Here is a 20,448-nt window from a genome sequence, read left to right on the forward strand (position 1 = left end):
GGGTACTACATGTGACAGTTATCTCCCGTATTCTCCATATGTCTGGACTATGGGCGTAGGGTTGCAAGACAGAAGCCTTTTCTTACACAGAAAAACATCCAGGCCTGGCTAAAATTGCAAAACAATGCATCAAGTCTCCTAAAAGCATGTGGGAAAATGTGTATGGTCTGATGAGACCAAGGTTGAACTTTTCCCCACAATTCCAAAAGGTACGTTTGACGCAAAAACAACATTTCACATCACCAAAAGAACACCATCCCCACGGTGAAGCATGGTGGTGGTAGTATCATGCTTTGGGGTTGCTTTTCTTCAGCTAGAGCTGGGGCTTTAGTCAAGGTGGAGGGAATTATGAACAGTTCCAAATGCCAGTCACTTTTAGCCCGACACCTTCAGGTGTCTGCAACTGAAGATGAAGATTTATTTCACCTTTCAACACAACAATGACCCCAAGCATACATCCAAATCAACAAAAGAATGGCTTCACCAGAAGAAAATTTATGTTTTGGAATGGCCCAGCCAGAGCCCAGCCCTAAGTCCAATAGAAAATCTGTGGGGTGACCTGAAGAGGGCTGTGCACAAGAGATGCCCTCACAATCTGACAGATTTGGAGTGCTTTTGCAAGGAAGAGGGCAAATATTGCCAAGTCAAGATGTGCCATGCTGATAGACTCCTACCCAAGAAGACTGAATGTTGTAATTAAATGAAAAGGCTCTTCAATAAAGTATTAGTTTGAGTGTGCACACACAACAAAGTATTAGTTTACGGGTGTAAACTCTTATGCAACCAGCATATTGTACGCTTTTTTTTTTTATATATCTTCCCCTAACAGATTTGTTTGTTTTGCAAATGAATTGTACAGGTTATAGGTCACATTAAAGGTGGGAAAAGTTTGGAAACAATTTATTGTGGTCTCATTTTTTTATATCACAAAAACCTGGTGTTTTAACAGGGGTATGTAAACTTTTTATATTCACTGTGTGTGTGTGTGTGTGTGTGTGTGTGTGTGTGTGTGTGTGTGTGTATATATATATATATATATATATATGTGTGTGTGTGTGTGTGTGTGTGTATGTATATATATATATATATATATATATATATATATATATATATATATATATATATATAAAACTAGAAAACTTCAAAACTAAACTAGGAGAGATGCAAATAAACTCACAGGCAAAGCAGTTTCCTTAGCGCTTTCATCCTTTATTCGGTGTATAGGACTTCTTCAGAGAAACAATGCATACAAATGAAAAACAGTAAATGTATCAGTTTAAATAGTTAGAAGCACGTGGTACCATACAGGGGAATTGTTTAGAACCAGTCAGTAATTACTGAAAACCTATAACAGCCTATAGATTAAAAATATAATAAATGTAGACCAATAACACAGGGTAATGAAGAACAAAGTTCATGGAAGCAATAAAGAAACTAGTCAAGAAAAAATAATAAAAAATAACTAAATCAATAAATAATTAAATAAAACGAAACACTATTAGAAAAAATAAATAAATAAGTAGAAATGAAGTCAACAATTAAATGGTAACCAAAATAATTAATGTGTACTAGTATGCTAAGCAAGACAGGGTTGGTTAAACAAATGTCCAATCAAATAGTAAAAACACAGCAAACAGCCTAAAGAAAAGAGTTAAACCTAAAAAACAATAGAAACAGAGAGCTGGACATCATATGAAGCTGAGAAAGTGAAGGAAAGGTCGGAAAGAACGTTAATGACATAAAAAGAATTGCAAGAATAAAAAATCAAAACAAAAATAAATATACTGATATATAGAAAGCTTAAAACTAAAAACAGTAATAAACAGACAGGCAACAGATAACCTAGCAAATCCAGCGTAATGCACATCTAATGTTAATACTGTTATTGAGTCCCGCTGCCTAATCGGCACCTAATTGAAGCTGCCATAATAATTCCTTCATTTCTAAGAGAGTGTTGCAGTCTCCAAAAAAGGGTGAAAGTTTCTCTAATACAAAGAAGGAAAAACCTGTGAAGTTTGAACATCTTGTGCTATGATAGCCTAAGGCATTAGATATATAGATTATATATGGGTGTATATATATATATATATATATATATATATATATATATATATATATATACGGATTTGTATCACTTCACTGAAAGACCATTTCACTGAGACCAAATCACCTAAAACTCATTTCACCTAAAACTCATTTCACTGACAAGTAGTACTCTAAGACAAATCAAAGGTATATGTCCTTTTCCCCACTGTAGTGCGATTCTGGTATTATTTAGTTAGGGGGGGGTGTAGCCCCCCACCTAGTTGGGTTTTATCAAATAATGCAAAACAAAACCAAACAACAGAAAACAAAATTGAATGGGGGAGCTATGCCCCCCAAACCTCCCCTAACTGTATATAACATCAGGATCGCAATACAGTGGGGAAAAGGACATATACCTTTGACTTGCCTTAGAGTACTACTTGTCAGTGAAATTAGTTTTAGGTGAAATAAACTTTCAGTGAATTGAACTTTAGGTGATTTGGTCTCAGTGAAATGGGTGTCAGTGAAATGCTTTTTCAGTGAAGTGATACAAATCCATATATATATATATTTATTTATTTATTTTTATTTATTTTAAATTTGTTGACCGGGAGTGTCCGACTGGACGTATGTGTGTATGTATGTATATATATATATATATATATATATATATATATATATATATATAAAATATATTGCATATGCTGTAATATATTTGCATTATAATATATTACATATATATATTACATAATATATTACAGCATATGCAATATATATATTGCATATGCTGTAATATATTTAAGCAAATTCTGAAGCAAAGGATTTTTCAGTTTTATCTGTATGCATTACTTAGAGGTGTACTGATGTCATGGGCATATTTTCCAAGCCATTTCAGAGGTATGCATGATAGTACATGAAAATGGAATGTGTACTGATGAATGTGTACAAATGTTTCAGGGACAGTTCCTTTGATAGAACTTTTAGCATTTCAAAGGTGGTTTGTTTGCAAAATGTGTCATTTTCTTGCTCTTTTGTGGGTGGAGGGAGCAAAGGTGAGTTACTGTTTTGGCACAGACAAAGATAGACTTCTTTTATGGGTGGGGGAGCAAAGTTAGGCTACTGTTATGGCACAAACATGTGTGGACTGTTCTTTTGTGGGTGGGTGGAGCAAAGGTGAGTTACTGTTATGACACAAAGAAAGATGTGTTGCTCCTATTACTGTCCTTGTTTTGCATCCTGCCTGTTTTGCATATTTGACATCTGTAGACTATTGTGTGTTTCTACAGAGGGTAATACTGACTGGATACCTTTTCTGTTTTTTCTGGAAACAAGTAATCTTTACTTATGTGATACTTGTGTGTATTATCTTTCTGTTGCCTTGTAGGACACCTAGGAATATGCCACACAGGTGTATCAATCCTTGGAGACCCCCATTCACAGATGCAGAGAGTCAGGTCATAGTAGATGCCTTTAGAGAACATGGTCTTTTTCTGCTGGAACGGGGACGAGGAGCTATAGCATGTAGGATGCAAATTTGGCAACAGATAGTTGCTGATCTGAAAGCCGTGGGTGGATATGGCAGGACATATGAACAGGTGTGCCACAGGACCACTGACATGATCACATGTGCATGGGGAGAGCAGTTGCAGTGGGCTGTGACCAGATAAGTACTGGGGCAGGGACTGCTAGGGAACCACCACTAACACCCAATGAAGAGTTCCTAGCCAGTATTAGGGATCCAGACACCTCACAGGAGAGTGCAGTACAGCATATCCTGGAAGTGGGAGCAACAGTGTCAGAGACAGCAAGCACATCCCAGGAGGAGCTTCCAGGTAGGCTTTACTACCTCAAATGTTGAATAGTTTTGTATAGTAAAACAACTGAAACCATTATGTTACTTCTGTGTCACATGCATTTTTTATGGGGTGGAGAATAAAGAATGGTACAGTTATTAGCTTAGGTTTGAGTTGACAGCCACATCCTTTTTGACAGCATAGTTTATGGACATATAAAGGGGCACAAGTATTACACCCTGTGTTACTTTTAATTGTGATGATGTTGCCCTTACTTCTTTCTTAATTTCTTCCAGGCCCATCCGGCTTACAGAGGAGATTCCCATCTGCAGGTGGTAAACCACATATTTTTATGTCAGTACTGATGAGCAATTGAAAGAAATATTTTAATGTGTGCTGTTGATGTCAGGCCTGTTGTGTGTATTGCTGTAGTGTCTGTAATAGTGGCACCACTGTTAGTCTGTTAGCATATACTGGAATACAGTAGTATATGTATTAATGTTGTCCTGTGTTTCTTGGTTTTTATCACAAGTGATCATGACAGTGAAAGTGTAGGTCCTCTGCCACCTGATGTCAGTGTATCATCAGGCTCAGATGATAATGGTGGTCAAACTGAGGCACAGCCAAGGGGGTGCAGAGGTTGAAGCTGACACTGAGGTTGACATACAGACATTCCCTGCAATTCCATTGGACACAACTAGTAGGTGTATGCCTACCCATTCCAGTGACACCACAGATGTTGGACAGGTGGAGGGTGAGGCCATTGGTCAGGGAAGTGTGGTTACTGTGGCTTAAGTGGCTGTGGAGTCTAGCTGTAGCCAAAGTGTGAGCGAGGTGCCATGCAGGAGGGTTGATATCAGTGCTTGGAGGGAGCCTGCTGTCCCTCCTCCATCTGATTCAGGTGTCTCTTCCCGTGCCACTCAACATATGTTTAGGGCCATCATGAACGTACAGGCACATTCCCATAGGTGCACCAGACAAATGCTCAGGGTTATAGATACGGCTCAGGCTGACATGCATGAATGCCTCCACCGTGTTGCTGATTCCATGGATTGAGTGAATGACATGCTGGAATGTGAGGAGTCTGCCATGGAATGTGCGGTGTCTGTAATGGAAAGTCTACTGGTGGAGGAACGGCATCCCCACGGGCATAGGTCAGCCACATCATCTGCTGTCAGCCAATGTGGCTGTGCCCGATCATGCTCCCATATTGGCAATACTTCCACTGCACCATCAGTGAGTGTGCTGTCCTTACCCGATATGGCAGGCCATGGAGTCATGGTCCTGGGCATCCCCGTGAAGGGAACTCATCCAGCAGACATCTGTCACATTCAGGAAGCAGCAGTACTACATCTGACCGTGGGAGTGGATGCACCAGTGAGACTCCTGGCAGAGCCCAGTTCTCATGGTTGGAGAAGGCAGAGATGAACTGCCACCTCAGCCATGCATGGCTCACACCTGTTCAACATACCCGGATGTAGAGCCAGCACAGAGCTTGGCTGTGTCCATGCAGACTCACACAAACAAATTTCACCTGGAGGACCCCTACACACGCGCACACACGTGTGCGCACATGCGCGCACACACACACAACAGTTACATGGTTCAGCCATGCAGCTTCAAACTCATTTTGTCTCACTGGCCATTTGTTGGTTTATCCAGATGTCTGCCAGCTTCTCCTTCTTACTCACACACACTCACTGACATTTGGTGTCAGCCTAGGCCTCTTGCTGCCCCACACAACACCTGTGCCATATCCCTGTTTTCTATCTTTTGGATTCAAGGATACATAAGCTTAGTGTCTGATGCTCAGGGTGAGTATCTGACTTAGTGCTTACTATTTCTGCATTTGTGGTGTTGAACTGGTCATTTTACCCTTGACGTATATTGGCCTTGGAAAGTTACACAACTGACAGCATCAAAATTTCACATCCTTATTGTGAATGATCTTGTGAGGGTTGTGAAGTCAGAAACTGCAACATGTATCGTTACTTTCTAACTCCTTTAAGGAATTTCCATTACAAATGTATGGTGCTAAACTGAGCCATGCAGTGACCATCACTACTTTTCAGGGGTATGACTGTGTGAATCTTTGATGCCTACTACATGATGATGAACACATATAAGTCACACACATCTCTGTATGACTCTCCCACCTTTTACTTGCTTACAGTACCAATTAGTGTGATTCAAGGATATGCCACACATTCATAGTATTACATAATACACTCCAGGTCAGAGACATACTTTGTAAAAGCAGCAGTTGGTATGGTTGTAGTTCATGGCTGACTCTGTCTGATGCAAACAGCACATAACCAATAGATGGGGAGGTAAAGATAGTGCGAGTTGCTAGAATCAATTTTACTATATGTATATGTATAGGAGGAAGGTTTTAGGCTGCTAGGTGGTGAGTAAGTGTGCTATGCCTCTTCTGTTAGCCAGTGCAAATGCATACAGAGCACACCTATGTCTGCCTACACCCACAGCAGCTGATGGTTCCCCCTTTGACTCCTCATCTGCCTGTGGTGACCTTGGCATTGGTGGTGGCATGTGTGCCTCTTTCCCTTGCTGATCCTTCTGAAGTCATTTCCTCAGGATTATGTCAAGTAGCATGGTACATACTGTGACTTTTTCTGTACATGCCCATGGATTGTACTGTAAGGCTCCCCCAGATTTATCTAGGCACTGGAACCATGGCTTCAGCAGCCTAAAAGCATGCTCTGATATTTCTGGTTTGAGCGTGTGCCTCATTATAATGTTGTTCCGTGGGTGTGTGCATTTTTGATGGATGTCATCAGCCACGGTTCCAGTGCATAACCTGCATCACCCAGTATATGACCCTGTGGGATATCCTCCCTAGCAAACATCTGGTACAGTTGGGAGGTGTGCCGGTTATGTGAGTCATGGTTACTGCCAAGGTTGCCAGCCCACATGTTCAAGATGATTCTCATTAGCATTACACACAACTTGGCAGTTAATAGAGTGGTAGCCCTTTATGTTAATGTAGGGCCTACCCTGTTCCCCAGGTGATACCTTCATTTCTGTGTGTGTGCAATCTGTGGCACCCAGTACTTCAGGATAGTGTGCTACATTGTAGAACTCCTGCATATTTCTGGCACTCTCCTCAGAACTATTGGGAAAAGATATGTGGTCACTGGCATGTGGGAGCATAGCATTCAGGAATTGGTGGAGTATCTTTGGTGATGCCTATGACCCCCAGCATGTCCTTTGTTGGTCTCTGAAGGTACCTAAGATTGTAAGGACCACACATACCTTTGTCTCCACTGGGATGGGTTCCTCTCAGTTGGTTCTGGCTCTGAGTTGAGGACAGCAGAGATCACAGAGTTCCTGTAGTGTGTCCCTGTCCACCCTGTAGTGCTCTACAATTTCCACATCATGTAGGTTGTGAAAAGTCAAACGGGGCCTGAAAACTCTTCTCATTCTTGGCCTAGGCCTATTACCAGTAGCAGCAGCATTGTCTTCAGCCTCCAGCATATACAAATGAATGAAAGTAGCAGCAGCTCCTAACATTCTGTCCTTGTAGATTCCTTTCTATGGTGTATTCCAAAAGTTTTAGAATTAACAGGGAAAACCAGCACTAAGTCTACACAGATGCTTTTATAGCTTGTTGAATAGCTCCTCCATATTAGATTAGTTAATTAGCATGTAATTCAGCTGTTTATGCTGTAGCATGCCACGGTGTTTACCTTGTTTGCATGGGGGGAGGGGGTGCCTCTACATGGCCCATACTGAACATCGCACCACGATGTGCACACAGTGAAAGACGACCGTGTGGGCTTTATTGAATCCCGGGGAATAATAATTCTTGCAATTATTAGATGTTCATCGTGTTTCACTGTTGCAGTCATCACTGTAGGGTTCTTCCTGCCTGCAGGCAGCCCTCTGTCGGCCAAAATCCCAAAGTCTGGGTCCGGCGTCGGCTGTGCACTCACCCTCCCTGACATCAGAGTGCCAGGAGTACAAAGCTCCCAGCCAACACCATGTTCTCCAGTCTTTCTTGCCGCGTGGTGGAAGCAGTTCGCAAGTGCCAGTCGGCTGACTCCTGTTATTTTTGGTGCTTCATACCGAAGACATTCTTCTTTTCAAAGCTAAGTACCCCGTTGGGGAAACTTTTTTCTTGCTCCAGACCGATGTCAGAAAAAGTTAATAATTGTATTTCATGTGGGAAGCAAATACCTCACAAGGATTTTCACTCTTACTGTATTCCTTGTCTAGGCCCTAGTAGCTAGTTGTCGGTTTTGTGCTAGATTTAATCAACATAGTATTAAACAGAGATACGATTTTGCTTTTCATTACTTTGGGAGGCGATTTAATTTATAACATGTTGTCGGACACGCTTCTGACTACCGGAGTTTATAAAAGGCGCAAGGATAAGGATAGGCCTCCGAGGTCCAAATCACACGACAGTCTACAATCAGAGCCAGCTGCCGGTTCGGCCGTCGTCAGTGTGGCGCTTTCGCAGCCCCTGTCATTGGCCATTACAGAACCACTTGCCGAAGTGGACTCCCACGAGGAGCCAACTAGGCCTTCAAATACTCCAGGTGCAGGACCTTCGGATAATGCTCCCTCGGATGGGTCCGGAGCCGCTGTACAGGTACCGGCTTCCGAAGGGGTTTTCAGGCCTACGCAGCTTCAGGTAAAGGTAAAAGCAAAGACGAAGGCAAAGACTCCTTCTAAAACAAAGACTCAAGCCCAGGCCTCCTCTGATCCAGGACCTAAATCTCAAAAACAAATGCTTAAAATGGCGGAGGACTTGCTAACTATGAATAGGGGTTCACATCCCCCTCCAGACAAAAGGCCAAGACAAGAATTGGATTATGAATCCTCTGATCAGGCATCTATCTCTTCAGTGTCTTCCTCTGAACAGGATTATATTTTCCCTCCTTATGAGGATTCTGATGCTGAAGAATCCATTCCTTCAGCTTCTCCTCCTGAGGATTATTCTTTTGGGGAAACTTTACATGACATGAGGGAACATTTCCACTGGGAAGGACGGGAGTACTCTGAATCTAAGAGAAGGCTTAGGGATTTCCTTCTTCTTCCCCAACACAGACCCCTGGCTATTCCTCCTATTTTGGATATTGTGGATGATGTCTTTTCTGAGTCTAATTTAACTCCTGACTCCTTTCCTCAGGCCCCTGCTTAGCCTGATAGATATTACAGAGTCCCTGACTCCCACCAGTTTCTTTATAAAAATCCTACTGCTGATTCAGAAACCATTTCTCAGGGTCCTAAGGATGTTAAGGCCGCCACTGCTAAGAACCCTATTCCATCAGATAAGGATTCTAGGGCTTTGGAGAGATGGGGCAAAAAAGTGTACACTTCTGCTACTTTATCTATTAGGGCTTTAAATTGTCAATTTCATATGTTGAAATATCAGCAATACCTTTTGTCTGTTATGAAACAAAAACCGGGTACCATTTCTGCATGTGCAGACAATAAGGAATTACATGATTTGTTGTATGCTACTGAGCAGGTGGGGAAACATACCTTACACTGTGGTTTTGATGCTTTGGAGGCCTCTTGCAGGGCGGCTGCCACTGGCACGGTCATTAGAAGGCATGCTTGGTTAAAGGAACAAAATTTGCCTGATCAAGTGCAAGCAAAGTTACTGGATGCTCCTGTTAAATGTAATGTTTTGTTTGGGTCTAAGGCTGAAGAGGTTATAAAGAAAATGGAGGATAAGGCAAAACCCATGCAAACGGTTAAGGATTTCTTACAAGTTCAGCCTCCTAGATTTGGCAGAAATTGGCCAGCTAAAAATTGGTCCTTTCCCAGCTCGAACAGGCCTCAGGAGGGGTAGATATAGGTGCCCCAGAGGGAGGGCCCAAGCACAGACCTCTTATAGACCTAGACAGTGAAGTGCTTCCACCCCCAGGGGCGGAGAAGATAGGTCTCAGCCTTATAGGAAACCGGGTCAATGACTCCCCCTGCATGGCTCCAGGAACCTCTCTCCTGGAAGCTCCTCTGGGAGGAAAACTTTCTCTTTTTCACCAAAATTGGACTTGCATAACCCAAGACAAGTGGGTTCTTTATGTAGTTTTAAGAGGTTACACATTCCACTTTCACACCTTACCAAAACCAGACAGATGGCCAGACCTACCAAAAACTCAGTGGGCAGAGGCATTAAAACAGATGAGGTCCCTCATGGCTATGAGGGCCATAGAACTGGTTCGAAATTCAGAGACGGGACAAGGCTTTTATTCAAGACTCTTTCTAGTTCCCAGAAAGCAAAATACTTGGAGACCCATCCTGGATCTGTCAGTCTTAAATACTTTCCTGGAGATACCAAAGTTCAAGATGCTTACTCTGCAGCAGCTCCTGCCAATGTTGAGCAAAAATGCATGGATGGTGACATTGGATTTAAAAGAGGCTTACCTACACATTCCTATCAGACAGGAGTGCAGAAGATACCTCAGGTTCAAGGCAGGCTCGAAACATTACCAATTCTCTGCGCTGCCCTTTGGCTTGTCTACTGCACCCAGGGTCTTTACCAAGTGCCTGGCACCAGTAGTAGCTTACTGCAGACTCAAGGGAATTCAAATTTACCCTTATCTGGACGACTTCCTTATTCAAGCAGACAGCAAGGATATTTTACTCCAGCACCTGGAATTTGTTCAGAATCTACTCAAGTACCTGGGATTCACTGTGAATGTAAAAAAGTCATATTTGACACCCACTCAACAGATAACTTTCCTGGGTGCTCTTTTTAACACAATAACTCAGATGGCATCCCTGACATCAGGAAAAACAACTACAGCTGGCTTCAACTTTCAAAAGCCTGGCGTTAATGTCTCAACTAACTGCAAGGAAATTCCTGCAGGGTTTGGGTTACATGGCCTCCTGCATCCTACTCATACCATATGCAAGACTGCATATGAGGAAGATACAATGGTACCTTAAAAGCGTATGGTCCCAGCATTATCACAGTCTAGAAACCGAGATTGCTGTCTTGCCTTGCCTGCAAAAGGAATTCCATTGGTGGGCCATGGCATGTCTTCAAAACAAAGGGAAAGCCTTCAGTCTACCTCCAGACAGCCAAGTGATAACCACGGACACCTCGGATTATGCATGGGGAGCCCAATTGCAGGGGAAAGGCCTGCAAGGTTTTTGGACAGAGGATCAGAAGCATCTTCATATCAATTTAAAAGAGATGTTAGCTGTGCAGAATGCCCTCTTGGCTTTCAGGGATCTTTTACAGCCAGGGCAGCTACTGATACGGACAGACAACACCACAGTTATGTGGTACATAAACAAGCAAGGGGGTTCACACTCCTACCCCCTGTGCAGTCTAGCCATGACTCTATGGAACACAGCACTAGCTTGCAAAGTGGACCTACAAGCTCAATTCCTGCCAGGGAAACAAAACAATCTGGCAGACAGCCTGAGCAGGAACCTGTCAGACCCACACGAGTGGATGCTAGACACCCAAATATTCAAGATGATTACAGAAGCTTGGGGCTGCCCGGACATAGATCTATTTGCATCTCCCCACAACTACCAGTTACAGACTTTTTGCACAAGGACATATCACAAGCTAGCATGGAAAGTGGATGCTCTCTCATTCAGTTGGAGGAACCTCTCTGGGTATGCCTTTCCACCACTACCTCTTCTACCAAGGGTGTTATTAAAGATAAAACAAGACAAACCAAAGCTGATTTTACTAGCCCCGAATTGGCCTCAACAATTTTGGTACTCAACACTGATAAATCTATCCCAGGAGCCTCCTTGGATTCTACCTCAGATTCCAAATCTTTTGTCTCAACATCAGGGCCAGGTCCTGCACTCTCATATCAAAACTCTCAGCCTGGCAGCCTGGTGTATTCAGGGTCTGTGATTAATCCTACCCTTCCCAAACAGGTCATGGATGTTATCTTAGAAGCCAGAAGGCCTAGCACTAGGAAATCTTATGAAGGTAAATGGAAGAGATTTTGCACCTGGATGCATGCTCAGGAATCGGATCCTCTCATTCCAAATATTCCATTGATTTTACATTACCTAACAGATATGTTGCATAAGGGTTTATCTTTTTCCTCCATAAAAATACATGCCTCAGCTATCTCTGCCCATTATAATACAGATCCTCCAATTTTTTCACATCCACTTCTGAAACAATATCTCAGAGGAGCAAAGAATTTAAGGCCCCCTAGGACACCACCCATTCCTGCCTGGGACCTCAGTTATGTCCTGGAAAAACTTACTGTGCCTCCTTTTGAGCCTTCTGCCACATCTGAATAAAGTATTTATCATGGAAGACCGTTATCCTACTGGCTTTAACTTCAGCCAGGAGAGTCTCGAAGTTACAAGCGCTCATGGCTGTGGAACCTTACATTATTTTTCATCAAGACCGTGTTTCTTTGAGGACTAACCCTACTTTCATGCCTAAAGTGGTTTCTAAAGTGGCTTTAAACCAAACTATTCACCTGCCAACTTTTTTCCCTAATCCACAGAATAAGGGGGAGAGGATCTTGCATTCTTTGGACGTGCACAGGCAGCTTCGCTTTTACCTGGACAGAACCAAGGATATCAGGAAAACAGAACAACTGTTTGTTTCTTATGCAGCAAATTCCCAAGGCAAAGCTATTTCAAAACAGACCATTTCTAAATGGATTGCTCATGGAATCAGATTTTGTTACTCTCATCATGGAAAGCAAATCCCAGGAAAAATTAGGACTCACTCTACCAGAGCTGCTGCTACTTCAGCTGCTTTTCTCAGGGGAGTACCTACCAAAGATATTTTGGAAGCTGCAACTTGGAGTTCAGTGCATACTTTCTCTAAGCACTATAATCTCCCTCTTTATTCTAAGTCCAGGGCAGGCTTTGCTTCTGCAGTCTTGCAAGGCCTTCTAGCCACCCCTTCTACTCAATAACCACCACCCTTTATCTCAGCTTTGGGATTCAACCCTACAGTGATGACTGCAACAGTGAAATATGATGAACATAGTACAGTTGTGTACACTCACCATAAATGTAGATGTTCAAGTGTCTTCACTGTTGCAGTCTGGGTCACCCACCCTCCTGTCCCCTCTTATGCTTTTATTGGTGTGGTTCCCTACTTCACCCTTCTTCTGAGGTGTATGGGGTTTGTTGTATGTTTTGTTTTACTTTTAGCCTTTACTTTTGGGCACCTGACATCTAGGGCAAGAAAAACTGGAGAACATGGCGTCGGCTGGGAGCTTTGTACCCCTGGCGCTCTGACGTCAGGGTGGGTGAGTGCACAGCCGACGCCAGACCCAGACTTTGGGATTCTGGCTGACCGAGGGCTGCCTGCCGGCAGGAAGAACCCTACAGTGATGACTGCAACAGTGAAGACACTCGAACATCTACATTTATGGTAAGTGTACACAACTGTACTTTTTCTTGGGTTAAATATGTTCCTATTTAGTTTCTACAGTCTGAGACTGTAGCTGTATTTTAAGAGCATGTACAGTGTTTAAAATGCTGCATTTTATCATTTTTCTTTTTTTTGTAACTTTTACTGTTTTAGGGGATCCAGCAGAAATATAAATGATAATTTCAGTGGGCATTTGGAGAGACCTTCCCCTAACAAAATCATCCGTGTGGATAGTCCAGTTCAAGATACTGTTCCTGATGGGGTATTAAGCAGTGTGTTCAATAACAACTTGCCAGTAAGGGTAAGTGCAAAAAACAAAAAGAAAAATATTCCATTGTTTGAAATAATTGACCAATGCTATTCTTTTCACAAAAACAATCAGCCAAAATAAATATTAAGTTGAGATACTGGACTTGCATGTATCTAACAAGGTTATTGTCAGTTACTTTGTAAGTAATGATCTCAGTGTATGTGATCTAATTGTGGAAAAATAGAAGATACACAAACAACTAAAGAAAACACTCAACGAACGAGGAGCTGGACAAACAATTCCTTAAATCGTGCACCAAACCACTACTTTATTACTTAAAATAAAAAACAAATAATCCACATAAAAATCATGTAAGCGCTTTCGATTAAGCCTTCTTAAACTTCATCAGACAATTTAAAAATAGTGACATAATTTCCTTTTATACAATCTAACTCATTTCAGTTAAGACATAATTCAATTAAAACATAATTGGTTAATTAGCTCATGTTGCTGCTGTTACTAGTATGCTTATTCAAATGCTTAAATAAAATGTGCATTATGCATAACTCTCATAAAAAGGGGACATTCAGAGACTAAATACCTATTTATTAAATATACATCTCTCTCTCTCTCTATATATATATATATATATATATATATATATATATACTCTTTTGTAAATCTAATTGTGTAACACATGCCAAGTCTGCACACACAGTTTGAAATGTGTGAAATAGGGTTGGGTACCAGGGGCAGGCTGTGGTACTGGCTGGTGGGCTGGCCCCCCAGCTAGAAAGCAAAAGAAAATGTATTAAGAAAGTCAGCTATAATATTTAAATAATAGTTGACTTTCTTCTGTTTCATTGCAACTCCTCAGAACTCCACCCATGCACAGAGCTCCAAGGAAACTGGAAACAAAAAAGAAGAAAAGAAATCCAAATTTGGCTTAATCTGATTGCTGAGTTACTTTGAAAATTTGGCTTACCCAAGCATTAGCAGGTTTGATTGGTGCCAGTTGGCACCAACAGAAGCATTGCCCCTCACTGTCTGCAACAGGAAGCACGGAGCCCTTCCATTTGACTATGGCTGCCTCAGGTGACTGAGACAGCCTGAGAAAAGGAATAAGGAAGTGGTTAACATGGGACAAGAGGCACAAACAGGTTGAGAGCTGGAATATATTTTAATTTGTTAATTTTCTTTAAAACATGTATATTGTTTTCAGGCACTCTGCCTGCTTCTGCCAGTATGTAGGAAGACCTAAGCTAAGTAACTTACTTGTAGTTGTTTCTGGCCAGGCCATCATAAGAACAAAAAGTTGTTAAGAAAAAAAAAAGCAGCTGTATGACCTCTGATCATCTACAAACCTATGACTTATGGTGTGGGTCTAGTAGCCTCTTGACCTCCTGGCTTGATTCAGCCACTTCCTCCAAACTTATTACAGTGATGTCTTAGGCTATGTTTTTAAAAGCATGATTTGAAGTTAAAATGTAAGACAAAATGTGAAAAAAAAAGAAATACCTAAACTGTCTGGATGGTGTGGAGCCAGAATGAGGGTGGGACCAGAAGCAAGGCACTGGGGAGCTGCAGGGGGACTAATGGGTAACGGGGACCTCCATGGACTCTTTTGTCTACTCTGTGTCACTTAAGGCTGGCCTTCTTAATATATATTTGTGTGTGTGTGTGTGTGTGTGTGTGTGTGTGTGTGTGTGTGTTGTGTGTGCATGCAAATATGGGTATACTTGCTTTGGTAGACAAGTTAAAAAGGTTGAAGGCAAGAATGTCTACCAAAAAAGGTCATCAACACAAATGTCAACAAATTATTGCACATGCAGTAAGGAAGAACCTCAGCACATGCAAACGTCAATAAAAAAAAATATATATATGTGTGTGTGTGTGTGTGTGTGTGTGTGTGCTACCCCCAACATCACACAATTTTTAGGGAAAAGGAATATTCCCCTACCCAGGATTATTGATCTAGAGCTCCTGTCGACCGTCTTCATTTGTCAGTGTTAGATCACAGAATGTTGGCATTACATTGTGGGAGGTTGTGGCTCAGTGGCGAAACAGCAGGGAAAGGGAATTTTCTTTTTCCCTTTTGTTGTGTAGTCTGGGAGTTGGTGTATGGGGTGTAGAGCATTTATGCAGGGGAACTTGCCCCTGCAAAAAAAGTAAAGTAAGTGATATTTTAGGTTTCAGCCTAAAATTTTTGTTGGTGTATGGTTTGCAATGTATCTTTCATGGAATTCTCACTCTCTCTATGTATATTGTATTGATAGACAGATATTCTTCTAACATTATATTTTCTTTTCCTGTAAAATGTAACTATACCTGACCACCTAGATTGTCCATGTATAGACAGATAAAATCGAAAATTCCATGCTTTCCGTTAGACACTGGATATGATTAAGAAATCATTGCAGAATACCAAAATATTAACCACTGGAGTCTTGTAAAGTGTGTCCGATCTCTGTAGTGCAGTTCCCAAGTATAGTGCAGGAATTGTGATGTCACAAAGGACCACTTGAGTCACTTTTCATCTATAGCCTGAAAACAGGCTTTGTAGCAAGAGAATGGAGAACTGCAACGGTTACCCACTTCACTAAGGTGGACCATTAACTAGCCCCAGAAACTACATCTCTATTAGTCTGACTGTTCTAATATGCAACGCCATGGAACAAATTATCATAGTAATGATCAGCAAAGACATACGTAACCTTTAGACACTGGGCCCAACCAAGTCTGGCTTTATCAAGTGAAGGTCATGCCTACTAAATCTGGTGGACTTCTTTGAGAAGGTCACCAAAGCAGTGGATGAAGGGAAAACAGTGCATACCACCTAAATGGACCTGGCTAAGGCATTTGATACAATACCCCACTCAGGTATATTTGAAAAACTCACCATACTGGGCATAATCCCCTGCATAACTTGCTGGATTGCCAGCTGGCTCACAGACAGGACCCAGGATGTCAGCACTAATGAGACTACCTCCACTAAGAGACCAGTCACCAGTAAGATACCTCAGGGCTCTGTGCTGGGACCACTCCTATTTGACATCGACTTCTTGGAGGTAAAGGCTAATGTCAAGGGCTTTTGACTGACGAAGTTCACACAGGGCTACAAATGTTGAGCCATCACAGACTCCCCCCAGTGACACAAACATCTTACAAGAGGGCCTAACACAGTAAATGATTGGTTCCAAAGTCACAGATTAAAATGCAATGCCAAGAAAGGCATTATAGTGCCTATTGGGAAAACTGCCACCCAAGCTAGTTACTCCATCAATAAGACAGCCCTTAAGAGCTGACCTGGTTGTCAGGGATCTGGGTACATAAATAGACAGTAATCTGGACTTTGACCAACATGTGGTCATGGTACTAAAAAAAAAGTCATCCTGTCATCTGACTTGTAAGTAAGAGCATGGCATCCAGGTCCAAGGAAGTCATAGTGCCACTTTATTCAGCCCTTATCAGACTGACAGTTGAATATAATGCCCCCTTTGGTATGTATCTGACTAGATATGTGCAACATTTGGAACATCCACAAACGTTCCTTACTAGGAGAATCCAGGGTATAAACACATTGTTCTGTATGGATCACCTTAAAGGCCTATCTCTATGACTCTGTCTCCTACAGGTTACTAAGGTGTGAGCTATGCCTTGCATATAGGGTATCCACTGATCCAGCTCTGATGGAACTGTTGCACATGTGGAAAATGGACGATCAGAAATACTACATCCAAGGATTTAAATTTTGCTTGTGACGTAAATAAGACATGTTGATGAGATAGAAATACAAGCCCCAGATATAAAGGGAAGTTTTCCAGGTGAAGCCTCACAAGGATTGCACCAAATGCTATGTTCTGTGCCCTGGGGTGCTTTTCATTTCACCTGTTGTGCCATGAAACATCTGTGTGATACAGTGTGCTGAACATGCTGCTCTACCTCTGCATGTTCTGCTGTACATGTGTGGGCCAGTTCTGGTTCCATGATTGATGTCTTGGGTTACAGCCACGCTATGATCCCCACATATAGCTTTATATATATATATATATATATATATATATATATATATATATATATATATATATATATAGTATGTGTGTATTTGTTGTCCTAGCCACTCCTGGAGTATGAGGAAAATGATATGCACAGTGTCCATAATACAAGTTAAAGTAGCAGTCCAGTAGTACAGTAGCATGGAATTTTTGTTTAATGGGGCATTGTGTGCTTTGCCAGGCTGTGGTATGTGATTTAAAAACCATTACAGTTGGCCAATAAAGCATTTTATTCCTGTATGGTGCTAATAGCACACAGTACTTGTTGAAAAACTTTTTAATTTTTTTTTTCCTTCTTCCTCCTAGTCTCTGATTTGGATATATTATTGTCTGTATCTAGGTTTGCTTGTATAATTTGTTTCTTGTTTTATGTGAGCACAAATGTTACATGTTTTATGCCACTGTTGTACTATTTAGTTTTTCTTTTTTTCCTGAATAACTGCTGCACCTGTGTTTGTTGTACTTAAGCTTGCTTTTTGCATATATTACTCTGCATCTGTACTATTACTTTGTGTAACTGTCCAGGTCATATACTGTATGCCATTATAGCCTCAGTCTTGCCTGAAAATGGTCCTAGGACAAGTCAGTTTACCTGGTAAACCAATGTGAAATCAATGAAGCAATCGATGGCCAATAGGCTCTTACTAAGCTTATGGCCAAAGGAAGACCATCAAGAAACTTGGCCACATCGCCCAATACTGGTGGGAGACCAACAGTGTCCCCCATTAGGTTGACTTGCATATCCCTGGTGAAAATTTGTTATCACCTATGCAGACAGGTTTTAAACCTTGCTTGGGAAGTGCTCTGCTTGATTGTTAAGGGCAGCCTATTTCAGAGATTGGGGGGGGGGGGTATGTTGTCATGCCATCTGGTGGTGGTGGTGATGTGATAGCATATGCTTAGGTCTCGAGAATGTGTGCTTGTTTTACAACTTGTTCTAGCTGGGTGAAGCTCGTCTCACATCTTCTGTTTTTGCTCCTGGCAAGCATAACACTTTTCAATGTTCATTATCTTCTCTGCAAATATATGTCTCAGTTCCTCTAATAGCTGAATCGCCAATTACAAGAATATCTTTGCTGACCAACTCTGAAGAATCTTCAACTTCTAATACAGTAATATCTGCTCTGTCAATTGTTTCAAAGGATAGCTCTTCATCACAATTAGTCTTATTAATCCCACTTGTTTTATTGTTTATTAAATTCTCATAGAGCTGGCATTATAAATCCACAGCTTGAGCCATGTAGTCAACATTGTTTTTTCTTACAGTAATGTTCTTCAATCCTTCACGTTCAGTTTTGATTCCATGATAATTTTTTCCATGACTTTGCATATGAGACTAGTCAGACCAATGGATTGGCATTTCCTGGGATCTATTTATGATCTGCCGTTGTGCATAGAGATGACAATTACAGTCTTCCATTCGCATGGCACAAAGCCTCTGCAGATGCTGTGATTAAATAGTGACACCAGTGGCCCTGATAGGTCATATTTCAGGCTATTTAGAAAGCAAAGGCTAATTGAAGCTATATTCTTGACCTTAGAGAGCTCTTCTGAAACCTACTCTCTACTGATAGTTGGCAGGATTATGTTTGATGGCATTTCCTAGAAGCAGCTAGGAGGTGAGAGGGGATAAAGCTGAGCTGAATTTGTCAGCCAAAAGGTTTGCTACATCTCCTGGTTATGCGAATGTGGCTCCATTTACCAGTAGTTTGACACATTGGTTTGTGATAGCTTTGAGGTTTCAGGTATTGCATAATCGTTAAGGTCCTGCAGCTTATAGATACAAGGCACAGGGTTTGATTCTGACAAGGAGTTATTGGCTAGGTTTAACATGGCTATTCAGAGCAGTTAGCATAGTATTCGCCTATAAAAAAGGCCTTATGTTTGTTCTTGGCATTATATCAAATTTTACTTTGTTGGACTTAATTAGTCCTCTTAGTTGTTTATTCAATTTAATGAGAGAGTGTTTATCATTTTTTGTGTTACACTTCCTAATTTTAGCTATGACTTTTTTTCTTTTATGATACAGCCTGTTAAATTTTGAATTCCACCAAAGTAGTTTTTTTTTTTTTTTTTTTTGGAGTTAGTTTGGTAGACACCGCAGCTTCTATGCAGCCATTGACATGATTGTACAGAGCTTCTGTGAATAATTCTGCTTAGGGTGCTATGTAGTTAAGGTTTGGAGGGGCTTGAAGTGTTGACAGTTTATCACTTAATAAAAGGTAGCTTGCCTTGAAGTAGTTTCTAACTGTTACAGAGTTTGCTGGGGTTAAAGTTCAAATTTTGAAGGAGACTACTTTGTGGTGTAATGATACCACAAAGAACACAACACTGGGGAGGGTGCTCCCATATTTTTGAGTACCAGGTCCAATATGTTTGTACCGCTAATAGGCATATGCACTAACTAATCCAGGGTTTTGTGTTTACAAAGTCTATGAATCTTTACGCCTGCAAATTTGGGGTCCCAGTTTGTAGAGGGATAATTGAAGTTCTCCATGAGCATGGTATTTGGTTGAATGATGAGCATTTCTAATAGATCTAATATGATCTGTGGGTTTCATGGGCCATAGAGGGTGGCCAATATCTTGATAGGATATTGTATGGGACTTTGTCTGTGGTATTCTGGATGCGGAGTAACTCCATTGCATCATCTTTGTAACCCACCGAGAGGTATGCTTGTTACTGATGTAAATCAAGACACCTCCAGTTTAGTTTTTGTCACTGCAGCTGCTGGTCTAAATGTATGGAAGACACTGAAGCCTTGCACTGCCTGGGTACTCTCTGTAGCTTTAAACCATATGCTGGTAACTGCACAGATGTCTGCATTGTCCAAGGTGAGGAGAGCTTTGAGGGAGGGGAGCTTCTTGTGATTTCTGTCATTGAGTAGTAACACCTTTAGATTTCCTTGGGTAGATTTTGTCTTATGTTGGAAGGTTTGTCAATTTGGCATTGCTAAAAAAAGGCTCTGTG

At 41.5% G+C, this 20,448-nt stretch overlaps 1 protein-coding gene across 2 annotated transcripts in view; it reads left to right on the plus strand.

Annotated features, from left to right (window-relative positions):
• The window catches only part of GRAMD1C (GRAM domain containing 1C), a 961,713-nt gene that overhangs the window by 356,620 nt on the left and 584,645 nt on the right, over positions 1-20,448 (plus strand). For both annotated transcript variants that reach the window (XM_044073151.1, XM_044073150.1), the window contains one exon: positions 13,327-13,474. In XM_044073151.1, coding sequence (XP_043929086.1) covers positions 13,327-13,474 — 148 coding nt within the window. The remainder of the gene's footprint in view (positions 1-13,326; positions 13,475-20,448) is intronic.

The sequence above is a fragment of the Protopterus annectens genome, chromosome 5.part1 (assembly GCF_019279795.1).
Source record: "Protopterus annectens isolate FY-2018-M chromosome 5.part1, PAN1.0, whole genome shotgun sequence".
Lineage (NCBI taxonomy): Eukaryota > Metazoa > Chordata > Ceratodontiformes > Protopteridae > Protopterus > Protopterus annectens.